Source organism: Thalassophryne amazonica, chromosome 3 (genome assembly GCF_902500255.1).
Source record: "Thalassophryne amazonica chromosome 3, fThaAma1.1, whole genome shotgun sequence".
Classification (NCBI taxonomy): domain Eukaryota; kingdom Metazoa; phylum Chordata; class Actinopteri; order Batrachoidiformes; family Batrachoididae; genus Thalassophryne; species Thalassophryne amazonica.
In genome coordinates this window covers 67,779,812-67,801,574 of record NC_047105.1, presented here as the reverse complement: position 1 = coordinate 67,801,574, position 21,763 = coordinate 67,779,812, and the positions used below count along the sequence as shown (strand labels likewise).

Here is a 21,763-nt window from a genome sequence, read left to right as displayed (position 1 = left end):
CCTGGAAGGTAACGTTCTCAGCTGACTGTGTGACAGTAACCTTCTGTGACTTTTGTGCATTGTATAGCAGACTCCTTTTCCAACGAGAGGTGGAGGTAGTTTTCCTGCCGTGCGGATTGCTGGGTGCAAACGCGCCCACATTTAATTGTTTTTTGTTCCTCGCCAGCAGTACCAGGTCCGACACGCGGAGGCAGTGGCCACCTGGGAGTTCGGGACTTGGCGGCTCCAGTATTCCCGGGGTCTGGTGGCAGAGGAAATCGTGTGGTTCCGGTTCTGCTTTGGACAGACGTCTCCTATCTTCGAGCCTGCCCACACGACACCTTTTGTGATTTGGCTTTTTGTCTATTGTTGTAATCTGTTGTATTTGTTGTGCCCATTCACAACAGTAAAGTGTTGTTATTTGACTTCCTCCATTGTCCGTTCATTTGCGCCCCCTGTTGTGGGTCCGTGTACCTACACTTTCCCAACAGGTAAAGGCGGTTAAGATGTGCTGCAGCTCACCCAACACGCCTCCTGCTGGCGCCTGTGCACCTTGCTCTTCCATTGGCTGTTCAAGCGATGGTTGACGCCCCTCAGGATCCATGACGCTGGCCGAGAAATCCTGTTGTGAAAGTGTCGTGACACGGACCCACAACAGGGGGCGTAAATGAACGGACAATGGATATGCCAAAAGTAACAATTTAATGTTGTGAATCGCACAACGACGTACAGACAATAACAATATAGTGACTGTCAATCATACACCAGGTGACGTGTGGGCAGGCTCGACGATAGAAGACGCCTGGCGAGAGAAGAGCCGGATCCCACACAGCTTCCACTGCCAACGGAGCTGAAGAACACTGGAGCCGCCAAGCCCTGCGCCCCAGGTGGCCGCTGTCTTCAGCAGTCAGACCCGGTACTGATTGGTAGTTGATTTCTCGGCGGGGAGGTGGAGTTGCAGTCCGGCCTTTAAGGTAGTGGTGATGATGTGGATGAGTGACAGCTGATGCTGATGACGAGTAACAGCTGTCACTCCCGGTTGCTATGACGCCCTCTCGTGCTTGAAGCCCGCACTTCAAGCAGGGTGCCATCTGGTGGTGGTGGGCCAGCAGTACCTCCTCTTCAGCAGCCCACACAACAAAAAGGGGTGTATATAAGCTTTGCTTCTACCTACACCCTTTCAGTTGCATGGATTGACTGGCTGAGAAATCAGTTTTATTTTATTTTGTTTTGTTTTATTTTATTGCAAAGTTCAGAATAAACTTGAACTTAATTTACACTGAAATTAAATGTCCATCCTGAAATAAACTCACTTTGTTTTGTTTTTGTTGTGATAAGTAAACGTTGCTGAGGTAAAAGGGGTGTATATAAGCTTTGCTTCAACCTACACTCTTTCAGTTGCATGGGTTGACTGGCTGAGAAATCAGTTTTGCTTTATTTTGTTTAGTTTTATTTTATTGCAAAGTTCCGAATAAACTTGAACTTGAACTTAATTTATGCTGAAGTTAAATGTCCTGCCTGAAATAAATAAATTTTGTGGCAAAGCAAAAAAAAAAAAAAAAAAAAAAAGTTTTCACAAATTGTATTTATTTATTTATTTTGCTGCTTCCATCTTACCCATGACAACATCATTTAGTGAGTGTGTGCTGGTAGTAGTCACCTGACAATGACGTCAGTTTGAGAGTTTGTAGTAAGAGAGTTGCGGCCAAGGTGGAATGTATCTGGCACCGAGGCAACAGTCACACACTGTGACGGATTGGGGAAACTGATTAGAAGGGATTTAATTAATAATTTGCCCACTAGCAAAAATCACCTAATCCGTCGGTCTCCCACAGATTTCAGGTGCTGATGGAATAAGGGGACAACCATCAAATGTGGGTGTGCAGCACTTTTGGATGTAAACAGAAGACAAACAAATAATGCACAGATAAACCTGCATTCCCATCTCAGCAGCTATGATCAGCAGTTAGCGGCAAGAACAAACTGGATGTTGTTTTGTCTTTAACAAGGAGAAATAATGGACAGCAAGAGATGTATACAAGTTTTCAACTTTCCTGCTTACTGCAGCAACAAGGAGAAACTGGATGTTTTATCTTTAACGATGAGGAACAATGGACAGTGACAGATAGATTAATTAAGTGCAGAGAGTCGCCTGGTTTGAAACAGGTACACATGAATATTTTGTGTGATATTGCAGAACAGAATTCATAACCTCACAAAAAATTAACTTTTTAAGCTACCATCAGAGTCAGGGTTTCTTCTTTTAATATAATACAGTGCAAAACACTAAAACTCCATTGTATCTTTCGATTAAGTAAATCATTGTCTGTTTCATTATCATTGAAAAATGACTGCGCCTCATGTTGTCTCCTGCACTTTGCTGGATGTGATTCTGATGTGATGGTTTTTCTGCTGCTGAAATGAAAAAGCAGCTTAATGTCGACTTGACATTCACTGGCAAGCTACAAACAAGTACAGGACAAAATAAACATACAACCATCGGGAAAGTTCTCTGTCACATGTCCACGTTTTGAATATGTATACAACTTTCCGACAGACTCACCACACACCTACTGACAAGGAACACATTGCAATGGAACGCTGAGAAACATTGTTCTTAAACTGTTGGACTATTTTTTTCATGCAGTTGTTCACAAAGTGGTGATCCTCACCCCATCTTTCCTTGTGAACGCCTGAGACTTTTGAGGATGCTCCTTTATACCCAATGATACTCACAATTAGTGTCCTCAGTTCCCAAGTGCTTATTGAGTGTTGTTAGAAGGAAAGGTGATGTAGCACAGTGGTAAACATACCACTGTCCCAGCTTTTTTGAAACGTGTTGCAGGCATCCATTTCAAAATTAGCAAATATTTGCACAAAAACAATAAAGTTTATCAGTTTGAACATTAAATATCTTGCCTTTGTGGTGTATTCAGTTGAATATAGGTTGAAGAGGATTTGCAAATCATTGTATTCTGTTTTTTATTTACATTTCACACGTCTCAACTTCATTGGAATTGGGGTTGTATGGTAATTTACAGTATCCTACTGGCAGCTAGAGCTGCAACTTCAGCTGTTCAAGGAGAATGGGGCACAACCAGCCTTGAACAAGGAATATTTTGTTTGAGAAGCAAGTGCACTAACTTCACACACCATGCAAAGTTCGTGCACATAACTCATTGATTTTAGCCTACTGATATAGCTGACTCAGTTTTAAATTGAGAGCCTATTTCCAAAACTCCTTATATTCATGTAAAAAATTTAGACAAATACCATGGTTCTTTAGAACTGAGAAGGCTATGTCAACAGGATAAACAGATGAGTTAAGCTGACCAATACATTAGTGCAGTGGTTTTCAAACTGTGAGACACGCCCCCCAGAGTTTTTCAAGGGGGTGCGCGGGATGGGTATTATGAACTGGTTCTTTTCAAGAATCAATAAGAAATGATTTGATCCACCAACATCAATAGCCTTTTTTGCTTAACGATTCCCTTATCGGTCCTTCAGAGCGGCCGTCGTTTTTGAGGGTGTTTTATTGGGAAAATGAGCATCCACTGCGTTGTTGGTTCATTGCGTAAATGCTTTTCAGAAGCGACAAATCCGCTTCTTAACCCCTCTCAAAGCCATTAAAATATATGTCAATCGTGAGTCACTATCCAAGATGGCGCCACGTGAAGGCGCCCTGGTATTCTGGTGCTCCCTGTTTTGTCTGTTTTTGTGCGTAAATCGAGTGTCATCGTGCTCCTACACCCGCGAGGAGCTTCTAAACTTCAGATCATCAACACCCACGGACATTACGCCAGTTTTTTTTAGTGCCTGCAGCTGAACTGGTTCACTTTTTGGCCAAAAGAGTGAGACGCCGGCGGAGAGGAAAACGAGCTGGAGCTCTCGTGCACCTCAGACAAAGGGGCACGCGCACGCCCCTACCTGGGATATTTCTCTCCAACGTCCGCTCACTCCACAAAAAGATGGATGAGCTGGCACTGCTGATGAAGAAGAATAGAGATTTCTCCTCATCTTGTGTACTGTGCTTCACGGAGACGTGGTTAAATGCACAGACACCGGACTGCGCGCTCCAACTAGAGGGATTCCAACTCCTCCGCACAGACAGAGACCAAGCACTCTCTGGTGGAAAAACTAGAGGGGGAGGACTCTGCTTCTATATCAACAACGCCTGGTGCTCTGATGTGACTGTGATCTCCCAACACTGCTGTCCCTCTCTGGAATATCTCCTCATAAACTGCAGACCGTTCTACTCTCCACGTGAGTTTAACTCTTTCATACTTTGCTCTGTGTATATTCTACCGAGCGCGGACGTGCACGAGGCCGAGCGCGCACTCGCAGATCAGATTATGAGCGTGGAGAGAGACTTTCCGGACTCTCTTGTTATAATTCTCGGTGATTTTAACAAAGGGAATCTCAGTCAGGAATTACCAAAATACAAACAGTTTGTTAAATGCCTGACCAGAGAAGGGAGCATGTTAGATCATTGTTACACGACAGTGAGTGGTGCATACCAAGCGGTGGCCCGTGCAGCTTTGGGACTCTCAGATCACGTGATGGTCCACTTGATCCCCGCATACAGACAGAGACTAAAACTCTCTAAACCTGTTGTGAGGACATCTAAAGTGTGGAGCAATGAAGCTGTGGAGGAGCTACGCGCGTGCTTGGGCACTACGGATTGGGATATGTTTGAGGCTTCAACAGACAGTCTAGATGACTACACGGACACTGTGATGTCATATATTAATTTCTGTGAAGACAGCATCATCCCACAGCGCACCAGGGTGAGATATAACAATGACAAGCCCTGGTTCACACCTAAACTCCGGCAGCTCCGTCAGCAGAAAGAGGTGGCTTTCAGAGAAGGAGACAGAGACAGCTATAGAGGTGCAAAGTACAGATTTAGCAAGGGGGTGGCAAAGACTAAATCCATGTACAGTTCACGTCTATAGCAAAGGTTCTCTGCCAACGACTCAGCTTCTGTGTGGAGGGGGCTGAAAGAGATCACCAACTACAAGCCCAAAGCACCTCGTTCTATTGACGACCTGAAGCTGGCCAATGACCTGAACGTCTTCTATTCATGCTTTGAAGACAAGGACTCACACCTCCCCACCCCCCACTCAACTGGATATTCAAACACCATGGACCTCCCCCCTCTCCACTGCCCTCCCCCCTCCCCCCGTTGCCCTCTCCGTCCAAGAGGAGGACGTGAGAAGACACTTCAAAAGGCTGAATCCACGTAAGGCCCCGGGCCCAGACTGTGTCTCTCCTGCCACCCTGAGACACTGTGCTGATGAGCTGGCCCCAGTCTTCTGGGGGATCTTCAACACCTCTCTGGAGTCATGCCATGTTCCAGTCTGCTTCAAGTCCTCCATTATAGTTCCGGTCCCCAAGAAACCACGCATCACTGGACTTAATGACTACAGGCCTGTGGCTCTCACGTCTGTAGTCATGAAGACCTTCGAACGCCTGGTTTTATCCCACCTGAAGTCCATCACCGACCCCCTCCTGGACCCCCTGCAGTTTGCCTACAGAGCCAACAGATCTGTAGACGACGCCATAAACCTCGCCCTGCACTCCATCCTGCAGCACCTGGATTCCCCAGGAACCTACGCTAGGATCCTGTTTGTGGACTTCAGCTCTGCATTCAACACCATCCTTCCGGCTTTGCTCCAGGACAAGTTTTCTCTGCTCCACGTGCCCGACTCCACCTGCAGGTGGATCACAGACTTCCTGACGGACCGGAGTCAGCATGTGAGGCGGGGGCGGGCGGGGGGCGGCACGAGCGTGCAAGAAAAAAAAAAAAAAAAAAAAACCTGTCCAAAATAAATAAATAAATAAATAAAACCGGGGTGGGGTTGTTCTGACGGAGAGTTCGTGGTTACGTTACGGCAGAGCGCTCCCCCCATCTCACCTCTCGCGTTAGGTGAGCAACGCTGCACAGTGCAGAGTTTGTGCAGGGGGAGGGGGGAATCATTCAATGTTTGGACGAGGCGGTGGTCGAAACAGAGTAAGACATAATCATGGATAGGAAATGATCAAAGCCATCAGGTGCCCAATTTCGAAAGAAAAAGAAAGAAGAAAAGGAGAAACGAGCAAAGGAAAAAGGCATGTATTGATTTACGTATTCCCGCAGCTTCACAGTGCTTTAAACAGTGTGGACGCTGAGTGCCCACAGAGTTTAATTGCGAAGCAAAGACTGCAGCGAAACGAGACGAGTCATTGGATAAATGCTGGGCTTTGTCCCGCCCATCGGACGCTCAGCGTGTCTGGGGGTCTATGGGGCAGTGGGCTGGCCTCGGCTGGCCCGGATGCTCAGCTTCTGCATGATGATTGGATGATCTGTCTGAGGCTGAATCCCTTTTTGATTGACAGCGAAATGAGCGAATCAGCGATCTTTTAGTGTAAACATCCGTGGGAGCATTTTCATTCTATTCTGAGTTGAACCGGAGACTTTCCTAATCCTCTTAGCGGCATTTTCTTTGTTAAAAACGACTAGCGACAAATCGAGCTTCTATTTCTGGTGTGTTTTTTTGTAGCTACTTGTGTTTGGAGACTGCCTTCTATCACTCTTTCTGACTTCTATCGCAGTTTCTGTCCCTACCTAACAGCGGGTGCTGCTGAGCCCCTCCACTGTCACAAAGCACTCAAAGGCGGACACACTTCACACTAGCCTCGCGCCAGTCCCAGCTAGCGAGCTAGCTAGGTAGCAAGCTGCACATAATAGCAGACAATTTTAATGTTGTGGACCGGATTTTGGCGAAGCCATTTGATAGTCTTCCTTACAAAGAAGCCATGGCTGCTGTCATGGCTTCAGATCTCAATGGTTTGCAGGCCAAAGTTAAAGCAATAGCCCCCAGTGCAATCTTTGTGCATTGCTATGCACACAGACTGAATCTGGTTCTGTCTCAGGGGACTAAATGCTTATCTGAGTGCAGAATATTTTTTGCATCACTCTCTGGGTTTGCCACATTTTTCTCAAAATCTACAAAGAGGATGTCTTTTCTTGAGTCTGCAGGCTGCTCAAGGTTGCCCAGAAATGCTCATACTCGATGGAATTTCACATCACGGATAGTGAGCACTGTGGCAAACTATTATGATGCCCACCTGCAAACTTTTGTACACTCAACAAAAATATAAACGCAACACTTTTGGTTTTGCTCCCATTTTGCATGAGATGAACTCAAAGATCTAAAACTTTTTCCACATACACAATATCACCATTTCCCTCAAATATTTTTCACAAACCAGTCTAAATCTGTGATAGTGAGCACTTCTCCTTTGCTGAGATAATCCATCCCACCTCACAGGTGTGCCATATCAAGATGCTGATTAGACACCATGATTAGTGCACAGGTGTGCCTTAGACTGCCCACAATAAAAGGCCACTCTGAAAGGTGCAGTTTTATCACACAGCACAATGCCACAGATGTCGCAAGATTTGAGGGAGCGTGCAATTGGCATGCTGACAGCAGGAATGTCAACCGGAGCTGTTGCTCGTATATTGAATGTTCATTTCTCTACCATAAGCCGTCTCCAAAGGCGTTTCAGAGAATTTGGCAGTACATCCAACCAGCCTCACAACCGCAGACCACGTGTAACCACATCAGCCCAGGACCTCCACATCCAGCATGTTCACCTCCAAGGTCGTCTGAGACCAGCCACTCGGACAGCTGCTGAAACAATCGGTTTGCATAACCAAAGAATTTCTGCACAAACTGTCAGAAACCGTCTCAGGGAAGCTCATCTGCATGCTCGTCGTCCTCATCGGGGTCTCGACCTGACTCCAGTTCGCCGTCGTAACCGACTTGAGTGGGCAAATGCTCACATTCACTGGCGTTTGGCACGTTGGAGAGTTGTTCTCTTCACGGATGAATCCCGGTTCACACTGTTCAGGGCAGATGGCAGACAGCGTGTGTGGCGTCGTGTGGGTGAGCGGTTTTCTGATGTCAATGTTGTGGATCGAGTGGCCCATGGTGGCGGTGGGGTTATGGTATGGGCAGGCGTCTGTTATGGACGAAGAACACAGGTGCATTTTGATGGCATTTTGAATGCACAGAGATACCGTGACGAGATCCTGAGGCCCACTGTTGTGCCATACATCCAAGAACATCACCTCATGTTGCAGCAGGATAATGCACGGCCCCATGTTGCAAGGATCTGTACACAATTCTTGGAAGCTGAAAATGTCCCAGTTCTTGCATGGCCGGCATACTCACCGGACATGTCACCCATTGAGCATGTTTGGGATGCTCTGGACCGGCGTATACGATAGCGTGTACCAGTTCCTGCCAATATCCAGCAACTTCGCACAGCCATTGAAGAGGAGTGGACCAACATTCCACAGGCCACAATTGACTACCTGATCAACTCTATGCGAAGGAGATGTGTTCCATTACATGAGGCAAATGGTGGTCACACCAGATACTGACTGGTATCCCCCCCCAATAAAACAAAACTGCACCTTTCAGAGTGGCCTTTTATTGTGGACAGTCTAAGGCACACCTGTGCACTAATCATGGTGTCTAATCAGCATCTTGATATGGCACACCTGTGAGGTGGGATGGATTATCTCAGCAAAGGAGAAGTGCTCACTATCACAGATTTAGACTGGTTTGTGAACAGTATTTGAGGGAAATGGTGATATTGTGTATGTGGAAAAAGTTTTAGATCTTTGAGTTCATCTCATACAAAATGGGAGCAAAACCAAAAGTGTTGCGTTTATATTTTTGTTGAGTGTATATAGACTGTTTTCCTCTTACTTCTTTTGCACTTCTTGTTATTTATGACAAATTATTGTGGTTTGCCATTTTTGCCTTTAAAGAGTGTTAACTTCTTCACTTGTTGCTTCCTGTTACTTATGATACACAATAGTGTTTGTTATTTCTTCTTATGTGTACAGTAATGGGTATAGAATTTACCTCTGTCGTTAGTTCATTTATTTATGATACATGATTGCGCTTTACCATTTTTGCCACTTTAATCTACAGGATTTTTTTTGTACATTTTTTGTCACTTCATGGTATTCTGTAATATACAGATTGTTTAACTTCTTTTGTTATTTATATGGTGCGACTTTAATGGAGGTTTAAGTCTTGTTCATTATGGTGAATGGTACTCTATGATAATGCAAAGTGCACTCTGTTGGTAAAACTGAATGACGTGCAATATTTTGACCATCAGGTGGTGCTGTAGTGCAGTTGTGCTTTCTTAAATACCTGTACTGTACATAGTTGTAATGTGAAGTCACTGAGTCTTTTGTTTTTTTTATGTTCAAAAACTTTATTGAAGTAATTATTGTTTATCTTTGTGTTTGTTATTGCACTAGACATTAAAACTGGAAATTTGTTCTTAAAAAAAGCTGTTGTGAGTTAATTTGTGGGATTGTGGGTGTTCTGGACGAAGTTAGTGTTTTCATGGGTGGTGGGGCGGAGGTGGTGGCCACATTAGTGTGCGCGGGGGAGGGGCGCACGCAGGGGGTTTCGCCTGGGGAGTAAATCACTCTAGGACCGCCACTGACCTTAACCTTAACTCTGTCACTTTATCATTTTATCACGGGTCACTTTAGACAATGTACTTTGGTTTTAATTGCACTCCTCCCACTGCACTGTTTTTTTCTGTTCCTCTTTCTTTCAGTTTTTCTGTTGCACACAGCCTTTCATATTTCATATGTCATTTTTTATCTTATATTTTGTCTTATTTTGGCACATATAGTATATTTTATCTTAGCATTTTATACTGCTCTCTGTTTAATGTTGCACCATTATATCAAAGCAAATTCCTAGTCTGTGAATCCTGTTCACTGGCAATGGCAATAAACTTCTGATTCTTTTGTGTGGATTAAAGTCACTAACTGGGACTCTTGTCTTGTTGCAGGTAAGAAACTAGAATCGTCCTCCATTCTGTTCGCACAGCTCCAAATGCTGCGCCGCTCTCTGCTGAGACAGACTCCGGTGGGAATTAATAACTTCAAAGCGAATCACTGTTTAAATCAAATGACACCTCTTTCCAAACGATGTAATACAGACAACAGACTAAAACATTTTTTTCCCTCCCAAAATGAGATGTCCTGCGTTCTTTATGAACTACATTGATGTTGACTTGCAGCACAGCCGGGTGTAAGAGCTAAGCTCAGAGGTATGGAGTGACATTCATGCCATGAATGTCTTAAAGGAAATGCTTATGAGAAAAACTACAGATTTTGTTTATTTTTATTTATGTCCAGAGATAAAAAAAATCCAGTGACCAATTTCATATTTATTTACTTTAAGACTCAATAAAAAGTTTTGACATAAAAAACCTGTAAAGCCTACTTTTAGTACAAAGAAAATTCACAGGAGATACTGATAAGGGAATCGATAAGGAATGTCAATGATAAGTGGAATCAATAATGGTACAGAATTGATCAATTCTTATTAATACCCATCCCTTATTATTTATGTTAAAATGTGTTTGTTGTGCCAAAGACATATAAAAACACACAGAAATGTTTAAATGTTTTTTTTAAATGATGTTTAAAATATGACAAAAGATAAAAACAGAAGAATAAAATGTTCTTTGACACATTTTACAGCCTTTTCAAACATTTTAAATGTGTTTTTAAAGAATAGAAAGTTCTTTAAAAATATGTTTAAAATGTTTACAAATGCTATAAAATGTGTAAATGCATAGACAGTTCCTTAAAAACATACAAATGTTTTGAAAATGTGTTGAAGATGTGTAAAAGAATAAAAAGAAACACGAAGAGGATGAAATTGTGTGTATGTGTGTCAGTTGGGGGGTGGGGGGTGGAGCAGCTATTCATTTGTTCTCTGTGGGGGAGCTTACTTTCCCACACTTTGAAAACCCATGCATTAGTGCATTGCACATTGTACAGTGCAGGGTGGCCCACCATGTCCCATTCTCCTTGTACAGCTGGAGATGTGTTAGAAAAACCAAATTAACATGTGGATTCAAGCCTCCTGTACTAATAAGCTGTTGTATGTGACAAAAGTACCCTGCTGACAACTCTAGCTGCCAGTAGGGTAGTGTAAAAAACATGGAAATTTGTTACAGTGCATTTCATGATAATCTTGTCATGATTGGACTTCTGTGGTTTGTTGGAGGGTTTGTTATTGTATTTTTTTTCTGTTGTTGTATTCTTGCTTTGGTTTTGTGTTATGGACTTTTCTTGTGTGGTGCCTGGTGTTTGGTGTTGGGCATTTCCTCCTGTCCTCCCTCTTTATTAGTTGCACCTTTTCCCTCACCTGGTTGCGAGATTGTTGCACACTGTCCCTCTGAGTATTTGTCTTCAGAGTATTTAATTCTGTTTTTGCCTACTCGTGTTTTTAACCTGTCTGCCTGTTTTTGGATCCTGTCTCTGCCTAATGCTTTGGAAACTGTTTCTTATAACGGCCTGCTTTTTTGTGTAACGAACCCAGCTCAAACCGATATTATGCTCAGTAACTCTGTTATGTGGGCCGCTGAAGAGGAGGTACTGCTGGCCCACCACCACCAGAGGGCGCCCTGCTTGGAGTGCGGGCTCCAAGCACGAGAGGGCGCCAGACCCAAAAGAAGTGACAGCTGTCACTCATCACACCAGCTGTCACTCATTCACACCACCTACATAAGCCGGACTGCAACTCCACCTCCCCGCCGAGAAATCAACTACCGAAGAGGTAATTTTCTCTGCTGACTCAAATCGTTGAGTAATAATCTGAACTTCTTTTGCAGCCGTTATCCTGTGGTGTCTGCCTTATCTGTGGGATTGGCGTTTGGTGTGATCAGCGACGGCTTCGCTTCACACTCCAATCAGATAAGTGGTAACAGGAGCTGCTTCCTACTTGGAGGTGGAGGTTCTCCCTCCTAACTGTGTACAGACTGTGGGACTACTGAGTGTGCGAATTCACACTCATCCATCCTGTCTTTGTTTCTGCCAGCAGTACCAGGGTCGACAGCCGAAGACAGAGGCCACCTGGGGACTCGGGACTTGGCGGCTCCGGTGTTCTTCAGGCCGTTGGTGGTGGAAGCCGTGTGGGACGCGGCTCATCTCTCGTCGGGGGTCTTCTATCTTCGAGCCTGCCCACACGTCACCTGGTGTTAACTGTCTATTTATATTTTGTGTGAATTTAGTTGTGTGTTGTCACAACATTAAATTGTTACTTATTGGCTTATTCATTGTCCGTTCCTTTGCGCCCCCTGTTGTGGGTCCGTGCTACGACACCTTCCCAACACTAACATCTGAATCCTGCATTTGTGTCCAACCACTTTGCACCTTCAAGCCTGATAAATTTAGGGTGTTCTTCCTTCCAGCCTAATTTACAACATAGTGCACAAATAGCAGCATTTCCCTGCCATTGGACAGGCCCGACACGTAGGTGGGTAAAGAGAGGAAGCCTGGAAAGTTGATATAGTAGGCTTCCGAACAGAGATGCTGATGATATATTGTGTATCACGTTAGTCACAGACAGCTGATCTGTGTGAGTGAACCGCATTCACTTGCTGGACACAGCAGACACCCTGATTGGCAGGCTGTAGCTGTGACAGAGCAGCTCATCTGTGCTGAGGGGAAGTCAGTAAAAACTATTGCTCATTTACTGAATGTACTTGATAATACACGTTTTGATCTGAAGGTAGCGGCAGGACTTTACTTTGAAAGTACTGTATGCTGCTGTAAGTAAAAGCGACTGTTGCTCCAAAAACTAACCAGCTTTCGTTGACTTCTTCTTTGACAAGTTGTAGTGTTAATTTGCCACAGGTTTGACACCAGATGCCCTTCCTGACACAATTCCAGATCTACAAGGAGAACGGGCATGATGGACTTGAAACCCAGATCCTCTTGTTGAGAGGCAGAAGTGCTAACATCTGCTCCACCATGCTGCCTAATACCTAAAAGCACTGCATGGAAGATTTTTAAATAAAGATTTTATTGTACAAGGCACATATTTATTATTTATGAGGTTTTACTGCTGATCATGTAAATTTGTAAATCCATATATGTATGCAGTCTTAATGCACTTCCCCTTCCAAAGCTCTTAACATTTAAATCTGATATGGCACATTTTAAAATTATACTTAGTACATTTAGGTCTGACAGTCCCATATGGAAGCATACATGGAATTAGTTTGGCAAAATGAAAGTGACATTAAAGTACTAATAAATAGATTTCTTTCATTTTTTTAGTAGTTTTCTATTTTAAAAACAGCTTTATACATTTCAACAAAATCCCATTCCACAAGTAACCTGAACTGTTGTGTAGGCCGCTGAAGAGGAGGCACTGCTGGCCCACCACCACCAGATGGCACCCTGCTTGGAGTGCGGGCTTCAAGCATGAGAGGGTGCCGGAACCACTGGGAGTGACAGCTGTCGCTCTTCATCAGCACCAGCTGTCACTCATTCAACCCATCACCATAAAGGCCGGACTGCAACTCCACCTCCTCGCCGAGAAATCATCTACCATACAGGTAATTCTCTGCTGAATCTAAACCGAACAATAGTCTGATCTCTTTTGCAGCTGTTTTCCTGTGATGGATTCCTTGTCTGCTGTGTTGGCGTTTGGTGTGGACTGCTACGGCTTCGCCTCCCACCCCACCCAGATAAGTGGTTGTCTCAGGAGCTGTCCGAGTGTGTTATTGGAGGTGGAGGTTCTCCCTCCTAACTGAACACAGACTGTGGGATTACTGAGTGTGCGTACTCACACTCATCAAACTGTTTCTGTTCTCTGCCAGCAGTACCGGGTCTGACTGCTGAAGACAGTGGCCACCTGGGGCGCAGGGCTTGGCGGCTCCGGTGTTCTTCAGATCCGTTGGTGGTGGAAGCTGTGTGGGTTCCAGCTCTTCTACTACCAGACGTATTCTATCTTCGAGCCTGCCACACGCCACCTTGTGTATGATTGACATTCCGCAATATTGTTATTGTCTGTACTTCGTTGTGCGCTTCACAACATTAAATTGTTACTTTTTGGCTTATCCATTGTCCGTTGTGGGTCCGTGTCACGACACCTTCCCAACATGAACCTACTGAACCATTACTACTTTTACAAACTGACACTGAAATCTGAAACTGATAAATCTGATAAAACACTAATCAGTTCTCTAATTAGCATTTCAAACAATAGCCCCATCAGGGCAAACACAGTGACTAATGGAATTAGTCAGTGAATGACAGGGTCCAAAAAATTTCCATGAGTAACTCTTAAAAAAAAAAAAAAAATCACTGGATGTCCAGATCTGAAATTTTGTGTTTTGATAAACACAAGTAAGGATCCTATTTTGAGCCATGCTGGTATCTTTTAACATGCACAATAACCATAACATATATTATAAAGACAGACAAGCCTATCGCTTTAGCCAGCTTTATATGCATCTAAGATCACTCTTATAGTGTATTGCTACCTAATGTATCTTGGGCATGGAGGCCTGTGTTACTGATAATCTTGAATTAATACCTGTAGCTAATTTTAGTGACATTTCAACAAAATATTGTATATTTTAGCCCATCCACCTTGTTTATGGATATGAAAATCAGTTTTCTCTCATTCCGTAAGAATTATCCTTTTCAGCAACAAAGCAATAGAACAAAGGCATGATAATCATGTTGTCAAATAAAACAAACAACCAGGATTTACTGTTATGTAACACCTCCAGGAAGTCAAAGTCCAAATTGACCCTAATCACTGTACTTAACAGACCTATTAGTATAACAGAGGAGGAGACATTCCAATGGGAGTGTTTCTGTAAATGGCATGATGAGATTTGACAAAGATTTATTTAGTTTGGTTTGTTCTCATCAGTACCACATTTATTGCAACAGTAATCCAATAAAAGTCATTACTCTGCAAGAAATTAAAATAATGTAATTAATTTATATATTCGTCTCCCACTCTACAAACTCACCAAGCATTAAAAGTATTTTTTGCCCATGACATATTTCCTATATTCACGAAGACGTTTGCTTTTGTATTTGAGGTTTTAAGACCTCAGACATTCAAGACCTCAATATCTGAGGTTTAGGTTTTATAGCACTTAAAGCATTAATATTTGGAACAAATAAGGGCGGCCTCTTGTTATTGTTACCCAGTGTGACAATATAATTGCTGTTCTTTGTGAAATGTTTTTTGACTAAAGAAACACCAACTCTTCTCAGTGTGTGCCCATGCTGAACCTTGTAAACGTGGACATGCAGAAAATACAGAGATCTGATGCTGTCTCATCACCACACAGTGATATATTACTATCATATATCTATAATAATCTCATAACAAGCGTACAGTCTGAAACAAGAGTATACTCACGTCTCATTGTCTTCTGCAGGTGGTGTTTTAGCAGCGATCGTGTCCTCGTGGCTTTTGCCATTAGGAATAGAGTTCAAATCATCAAATGTTTCCACAGCCCCAGCTGATTTAGCCTCACTCATATTTGCTGTTGTGCTTTGGTGTGTGTCTGTGAAGATGTGTCTGCTGTGTGTTGTCTGATTGTTTGGAAAGGGCTTCAGAGGAGAAAGCTTTTATTTTCTTCCTCGGATCTGCAAAAACAAAAACAAAACAAACAAAAAAAAATCTGTGTTATTAAGTAACATTTTGTCTTATACATTCCTTGTGAATAGGATGGCATGGTGGCTTAATGGTTAGCACTGTTGCCTTACAGCGAGAAGGTCATGGGATCAATTCCCACCTGTGGCCTTTCTGTGTGGAGTTTGCATCTTCTCCCCGTGTTCGCGTGGGTTCCCTCTGGGTGCTCCTGCTTCCTCCCACATCCAAAGACAAGCAGGTTAGGTGGATTGGAAATTGTTAAATTGTCCGTAGGCGTGCGTGTGGGTGTGAATGTGTTTGTTTGTCTATATGTGTCCATGCGACAGACTGGGGTCCTGTCCAGGGTGTACCCCACCTCATGCCCCATGACTGCTGGGACCAGTCCCCCCCATGACCCTTAATTGGAGTAAGCGGTTGAAGATGAGTGAGTGAGTGATTCCTTGTGAATAAAATATATGGGTGGCCAATGATCCCATAATGCAATCATTCATTCATAATGCATTCACAACACCAATTATAATCACATGCTCACATTTCATGACTCTTTAAAAAAGTATGCTAAACAATTTTTGGTGGGGAGATGTAGGGAACCTTCTTTCAGTTGCTAGCAGTCAGCCTTAGGGCCCCTTCACACATTGTACGAATATGTACAACTCAGGCCGACTCACGGCGGAACAGCTCGAACCACAAAAACATCGAGCCGACGAGCAGGCATGCATGATGCCGCTGCGACGGTTCGCCCATGCAGGAACACAGTGCAAGCAGCTGCATGATGTGGATACACATTGCGCAGCTGGTGTGAAAATAAAAAAATAAAAAATACATGCCACCCACGGCATTTGAACCTACACTTACCAAAAGCTCTGACTGCCAGCCAGAAACTTTACCACTGAGCTACCATCACTGTCCTGTAAAAGGTGCGGGAAAATGACTGATATCAAGAAGGACATGGACATATTAAAAAAAAATAAAACCACACACCATATAAAAACACTGCATTTTACTGAATCCCTCTTATCAAGTGTGCAATACAAGTACGATCTGTCTGTTCCTCTGTAGCTGACCCATGGTCACAGATGGACAGTCATGAAATGACATGAATGATGAAGCAGGGCGCTCTTATCATGTCCACATCTGCTGGTGCATGTCCACCCAGCCCCATGTACGTGTCCTACCCGACGCGTGTCTTATGGACAGTGCACCACAGGACTGACAGCACGTCATGTGGAACAGAGGTCACGTGGGTGACGTGACATTCAGATCGCCCACTGCATGTTATGATCTGACAGTCTGGATCACCTGGGGTAGCCTGTCAATATGCGCGGCATGCGCGCACTCGTTGCAGCCCATTGCAACAGCGATATGTTTTTATGCATGAAAATTCAGTAAGGTATATCTTATATATTATATTCCAATTCTAAGGTGGAACTATGCTAGTATACTAAGGTATATCTAAATATCTAAAAAGGAAGAGTAAAATAGAAGAGTAGAAAAGAAAAGAGTAGAGCCACTTAGGTGCCTGGTCTTGAGAACCAGGGATTGAAAAGCTTTTGTCATCATGTCCACGTGATGACAGTGAGCAGACACACGCGCATCACACTGGACAGTTGTAGAGGCTGACATTTTTTCGGGAATCCCACAGGTCACGGGATTCCCGTGGGATTCCCACGGGATGGGAGTCAACTTTGCTATTTATCACGTGATTGGAACGTAAGGGATTAAAAGTTCACGGGAGCAGACAGGAGCGGGAAGCAAGGTTTTAGGCAGTGAGCCATTTTGCTGTCATTTGTGTGGTCAATTTTTGAAAAAGAAGGCCAAAAAATAGCGAGCGACTTTGCTTAAAGCCGTCTAAAATTAGGACTGGGTTTGATCACTGCAGCCGTCTGTGTGTGTGAGAGTCGGCTCGCTGTGAGGAGGGAGAGGGGAGGGGTCCGGGGAAGGGTTAAGAGCCGCTTCAGTCAGTGCACGGAGAGAGCACGCACGTGAAAAGCAACACATTATAAGAAACAAACTGTGGTGCTGCCTTTATTTCTCCCTGGACTGATCTGTTGCGACATCCTGTTCACAACGTATGCACATGTCGGTGACACACACACACACACACACTCATCTTCAACAGCTTAGTCCAATCAATGATCGCGGGGGGCTGGAGCCTATCCCGGCAGTCATAGAACGCGAGGCGGGATACAACCATGACAGGACGGCAGTCTGTCACAGGGCCACAAACAGACAAACACACAAGGACAATTTAAAGATTCCAATCCACGTAACCCGCATGTCTTTGGATGTGGGAGGAAACCAGAGCACCCGGAGGAAACCCACTTAAACACGGGGAGAACATGCAAACTCCACACAGAAAGGCCAAAGGCGGGAATTGAACCCATGACCTTCTCGTTGTGAGGCAACAGTGCTAACCCCTAAGCCACCGTGCTGCCCATGTTGGTGACAGTTAAAAATGAGAAATGAACGTTATAAAAATCACACAAACGTGTGTTTAAAAAAAAAACCTGATGTGGAGAAACTGCAGTGATGTTCAGAAGCAGAAATCACATAATGCAGGTGAGAACTCTGAACTTTAACAAGCTGTTATTTTCCAAAGATATTTATTTCAGATGACTTAATGTAGTTGTTTTATGTTAAAGAACAAAATGTGACTAAGGAGGAGAAAAAAGAGGAAATAAATAGCAGACAGAATTGCTTTGAGATGAAGACAAACAAAACGCATAGACAATTTTGTACATATTGTTCAAAATGTGCATTTGTGTTTATTGTTTGAACCTTTTTGTTGTACAGTCTTTCACACAAGAGCCCAAATTACCTTTATAAAGTGTCAAAACAGTTGTTTATTATAGTTTGCTGTGTGTTTTGAATAAATGTGTGCAGAAAATTATTTTCCGCTTAACTTTTTCCTTTCTTATTTCTGATTGTAAACCTTTATTACACTTATAAAACACAACTATAGCATATATATTTTGAAAGTACAGGTTGTTCTGAAAAACAGAGACATAAAACGTGACTGTGGGATGCAGGGAGAGCTGTTAACAGCAATAATAAAACATTTATGCCAGGTGAGTGAACTGTTCAAAAAATGCCCTCGGACCCCAGAGGGTTAATCACTGAATCTGAAACATGATGGTAGACGCGTGAAACAACATGGAATAAGTCTCTTTGCCAAAGGGTATTCCATGTGACGTCAGTGACCCTATGGCCTTGGCAGAGGTTTGCACTCTCCGAGTGCTTCTAGTTACTTTTACAATACTCATGTATATCCTGTGGCTGTAAGGCTGGGCTACTGATTGGCTAAAGTTCCAGTACAGTTTGAATTATGCAGGAGCGGAGAGAGGACCCAACGCAGCAACATGCTGCACGGCTGTTCATTTCGCCAAGGTCAGCCTTAACTGAAGAAAAAGATGACGCAGCTGTGTGCTTTTTTTTTAATCTGGACATCAGAGTGCACTCAGTAGATTCTCTTGCTGAGAAGGTGCTGCAGAGTTGTTTGATGTCCTCACTGCTGCAGCTGCACTGAACAGCGGCAGAGAGAGAAGATGCTACCAGTGCACAAACATAATAAGGACGTATGATGTCATGATATCTAGATTGCATCCACAATTGTGTTCAGACCTTGCCGAATGCCATTCAAATCAGGCTCCCCCCAGTGCGCATATATGTTTTGAAACTGGGAAAATCATTCTGTTGCCAGTGAAAATGTGATGTAATCTGTCCATCTGAAGACCGACCAATTATGCAATTTTGCCATGAGACAAATTATTTAAATACATAACTAATTCATTTGGTCTATCACAGTGCTTAATTTGTAAAGTGGGAGGTCCCGGAGCGCAGAGGATGGGTGGCTCCGGTGCAGGAAAAAAAAAGAAGGGTGGGGGGGGGGGGCTTGCGAACAATGCTGTGCGTCACACTTAAAATAAACTGTACACCCACACAAACACGCACACACACCTTCACAAATGACACTAACACCCTGCCTTTTCCTCAGAAATTACTACATTTATGTTTGCTGTCTGTCTCTGTACTTTTCTGCCACTTTTGCGCTCTTTTTCATACTTTTTCCTCGTTTCAAAAGTCACCGAACGCACTTTACCATAATATATGCAACATATAGCATACTGTTGGAGAGCACGGGTTCTTGGCTTGCTGTCAGTGTTGAAATTTTTCAGATTGAGGGCTTACATGAGAACTTACGGTAATGAGAATCAGCGGCGCACTAGTGTGAAACTTCCGTGTTTTTCCTCTGCGTTATGACATCACAGGCTATGTTTACCATAATACACCATATATCATTGGAAAGCCCTTGGTGTTAGCTTTACAATCCAAACTGAATCCGCTGTGGGCACACAAACAGTAGTGAGGAAGTTTGACATCATGATCCTTGAGCTGGCCAGATTCTAGCCACATTTGTGTTCAGACCTCTGCAAAACTGATAGAAAACAATCTGGCTTAAATCCAATTTGCACCATTCAGATTCATAAAAGACCTATCTGGCTTGAGTGGGGTTTGGCCTGAATCCCGCTCAAACAGGATTGCCAACCCCAGTCTGAATGGGGTCATAGGCTCTGACTCTGAACAGTACCCACAGTATAGGTCAGCTATAATGTGTTAGTGCTTATTAGGGATCCCACAGATGCTAAGAATGTCCCACAGAGCAACAAATGAAAGGCTTTAGGACAGGGGTCACCAACCCTGTTCCTGAAGGGTACCTGCTCTGCATGTTTTCTTGCTCTTCCTGTTCCACTCACAGGTAATTAACTCTATCAGGTGTGCTCAGCAAATCAAGAGCTAGGAAATACCACTTTTAAAAATCAGGTGTGACTTGAGTAGGTAAACGTGAAAACATGTGGGACAGGTGCTCTCCAGGAACAGGGTTGGTGACCCCTGCTTTAGGACAATCAACACTGGCTGCTCAGAAACAGTGTTAATATTTATGTTTGTGTTCAGTTAGTACATGTAGAGCCAGGATGCAGTCAATGGCTGATTTCATGGTTCCTAAGAAACAATCAGCTCACACTAAATCTTCTTGAGGATGATCCTTGCATGTACCTTCCTTGGCACAAAGAGCAATGTAATACACCCACAGGTTGGTTATGCTTTCTTTTCCAGAAAGGTACTTTGGAAGAAAGTCTTCGGAAGAAAATCCTTTCTTTCAGCCTGTTGGGATGATATCTGTCTCCCAAATGGAAACAAGCTTGGCTTGCAATGGCAAGAGAATAGTACCTCCACCTGCTTGAAAACTTTAACGCCAAAATGAAAGACCCATTCTGCTTTACTCACTCTCAGCTGTTTCAGTGGAACTGCAGAGTACCCAGAACCCAGTAACCAGAGACATCAGACATCCTGGCAAGAGGATCACTCTCATACAGCTGCTCAAAGAAGCAGGCCCAGTGACACAGTACAGCAGAGTCATCTGTCAGAACTGTGACATCAGTCGCCATGACTGCCATATGATGAGGTGTAGTTTTTGACTCTGTAAGTAGGCCAATGGGCAGTTGCTGGTCATGCACTGTAGAGATAGTTTGTCTGGTTAATTAATTATTCTGAAAAATAAAATTGGACAATGCACATGAAGAGGTGGCCTAAAATTTCTACTTACCGTATCTACTTTCAATTTCAATTTATTTTCATTTATATAGCACCAAATCACAACAGAGTTGCCTCAAAGCGCTTCACACAGGTAAGGTCTAACCTTACCAACCCCCAGAGCAACAGTGGTAAGGAAAAACACCCTCTGAGGAAGAAACCTCAAGCAGACCAGACTCAAAGGGGTGACCCTCTGCTTGGGCCATGCTACAAACTTAAATTACAGAACAATTCACAGAACAATTCATGGACAAATATACAAGAAATGCTATTGGTGCACAGGACAGGAGGATCGCCAACACAAATACAACTCCTATCTCTGGATGGAGCTGCACCTTAAGCAGAGAGAAAAAACAGAATCAGGCATCAGAAAGCCAAAAAAAAATACTGTATAATTTGCCAGCATTAAACAACAAGAAAAACAGAGAAATATTAAGGTGATCACCGGCCACTAGCCCTAAACTTCACTAAAAGACCCAGAATTTAGGTAAAGTTGAGGCCTCGGCCCGCTCCAATTACTAATAAATGAATTAAAAGAGTAAAAAGCATAAAACAAAAACTGTACCAGCATGCTAGCCATATGAAAGGGAAAATAAGTGCGTCTTAAGTCTGGACTTGAAAGTCTCCACAGAATCGGAATGTTTTATTGACGCAGGGAGATCATTCCACAGAACAGGGGC

General features: G+C 43.6%; 1 protein-coding gene and 2 long non-coding RNA genes across 6 annotated transcripts in view; 1 reads left to right on the top strand and 2 right to left on the bottom strand.

The window, feature by feature from the left end:
- LOC117506953 (sodium-coupled neutral amino acid transporter 3-like) overlaps positions 1–21,763 on the bottom strand; it is a 203,270-nt gene that overhangs the window by 88,214 nt on the left and 93,293 nt on the right. For all 4 annotated transcript variants that reach the window (XM_034166628.1, XM_034166629.1, XM_034166631.1 and 1 more), the window contains exon 2: positions 15,255–15,484. In XM_034166628.1, coding sequence (XP_034022519.1) covers positions 15,255–15,376 — 122 coding nt within the window. In that variant the 5' untranslated portion in view covers positions 15,377–15,484. The remainder of the gene's footprint in view (positions 1–15,254; positions 15,485–21,763) is intronic.
- LOC117506957 lies at positions 3,240–11,019 on the top strand. The gene is made up of 2 exons (XR_004559588.1): positions 3,240–3,322; positions 10,840–11,019. It is a non-coding gene; the product is annotated as an uncharacterized LOC117506957 (long non-coding RNA).
- LOC117506956 lies at positions 3,266–10,928 on the bottom strand. Its single transcript, XR_004559587.1, has 2 exons — positions 10,850–10,928; positions 3,266–3,339 (listed from the first exon to the last, which is right to left on the bottom strand). It is a non-coding gene; the product is annotated as an uncharacterized LOC117506956 (long non-coding RNA).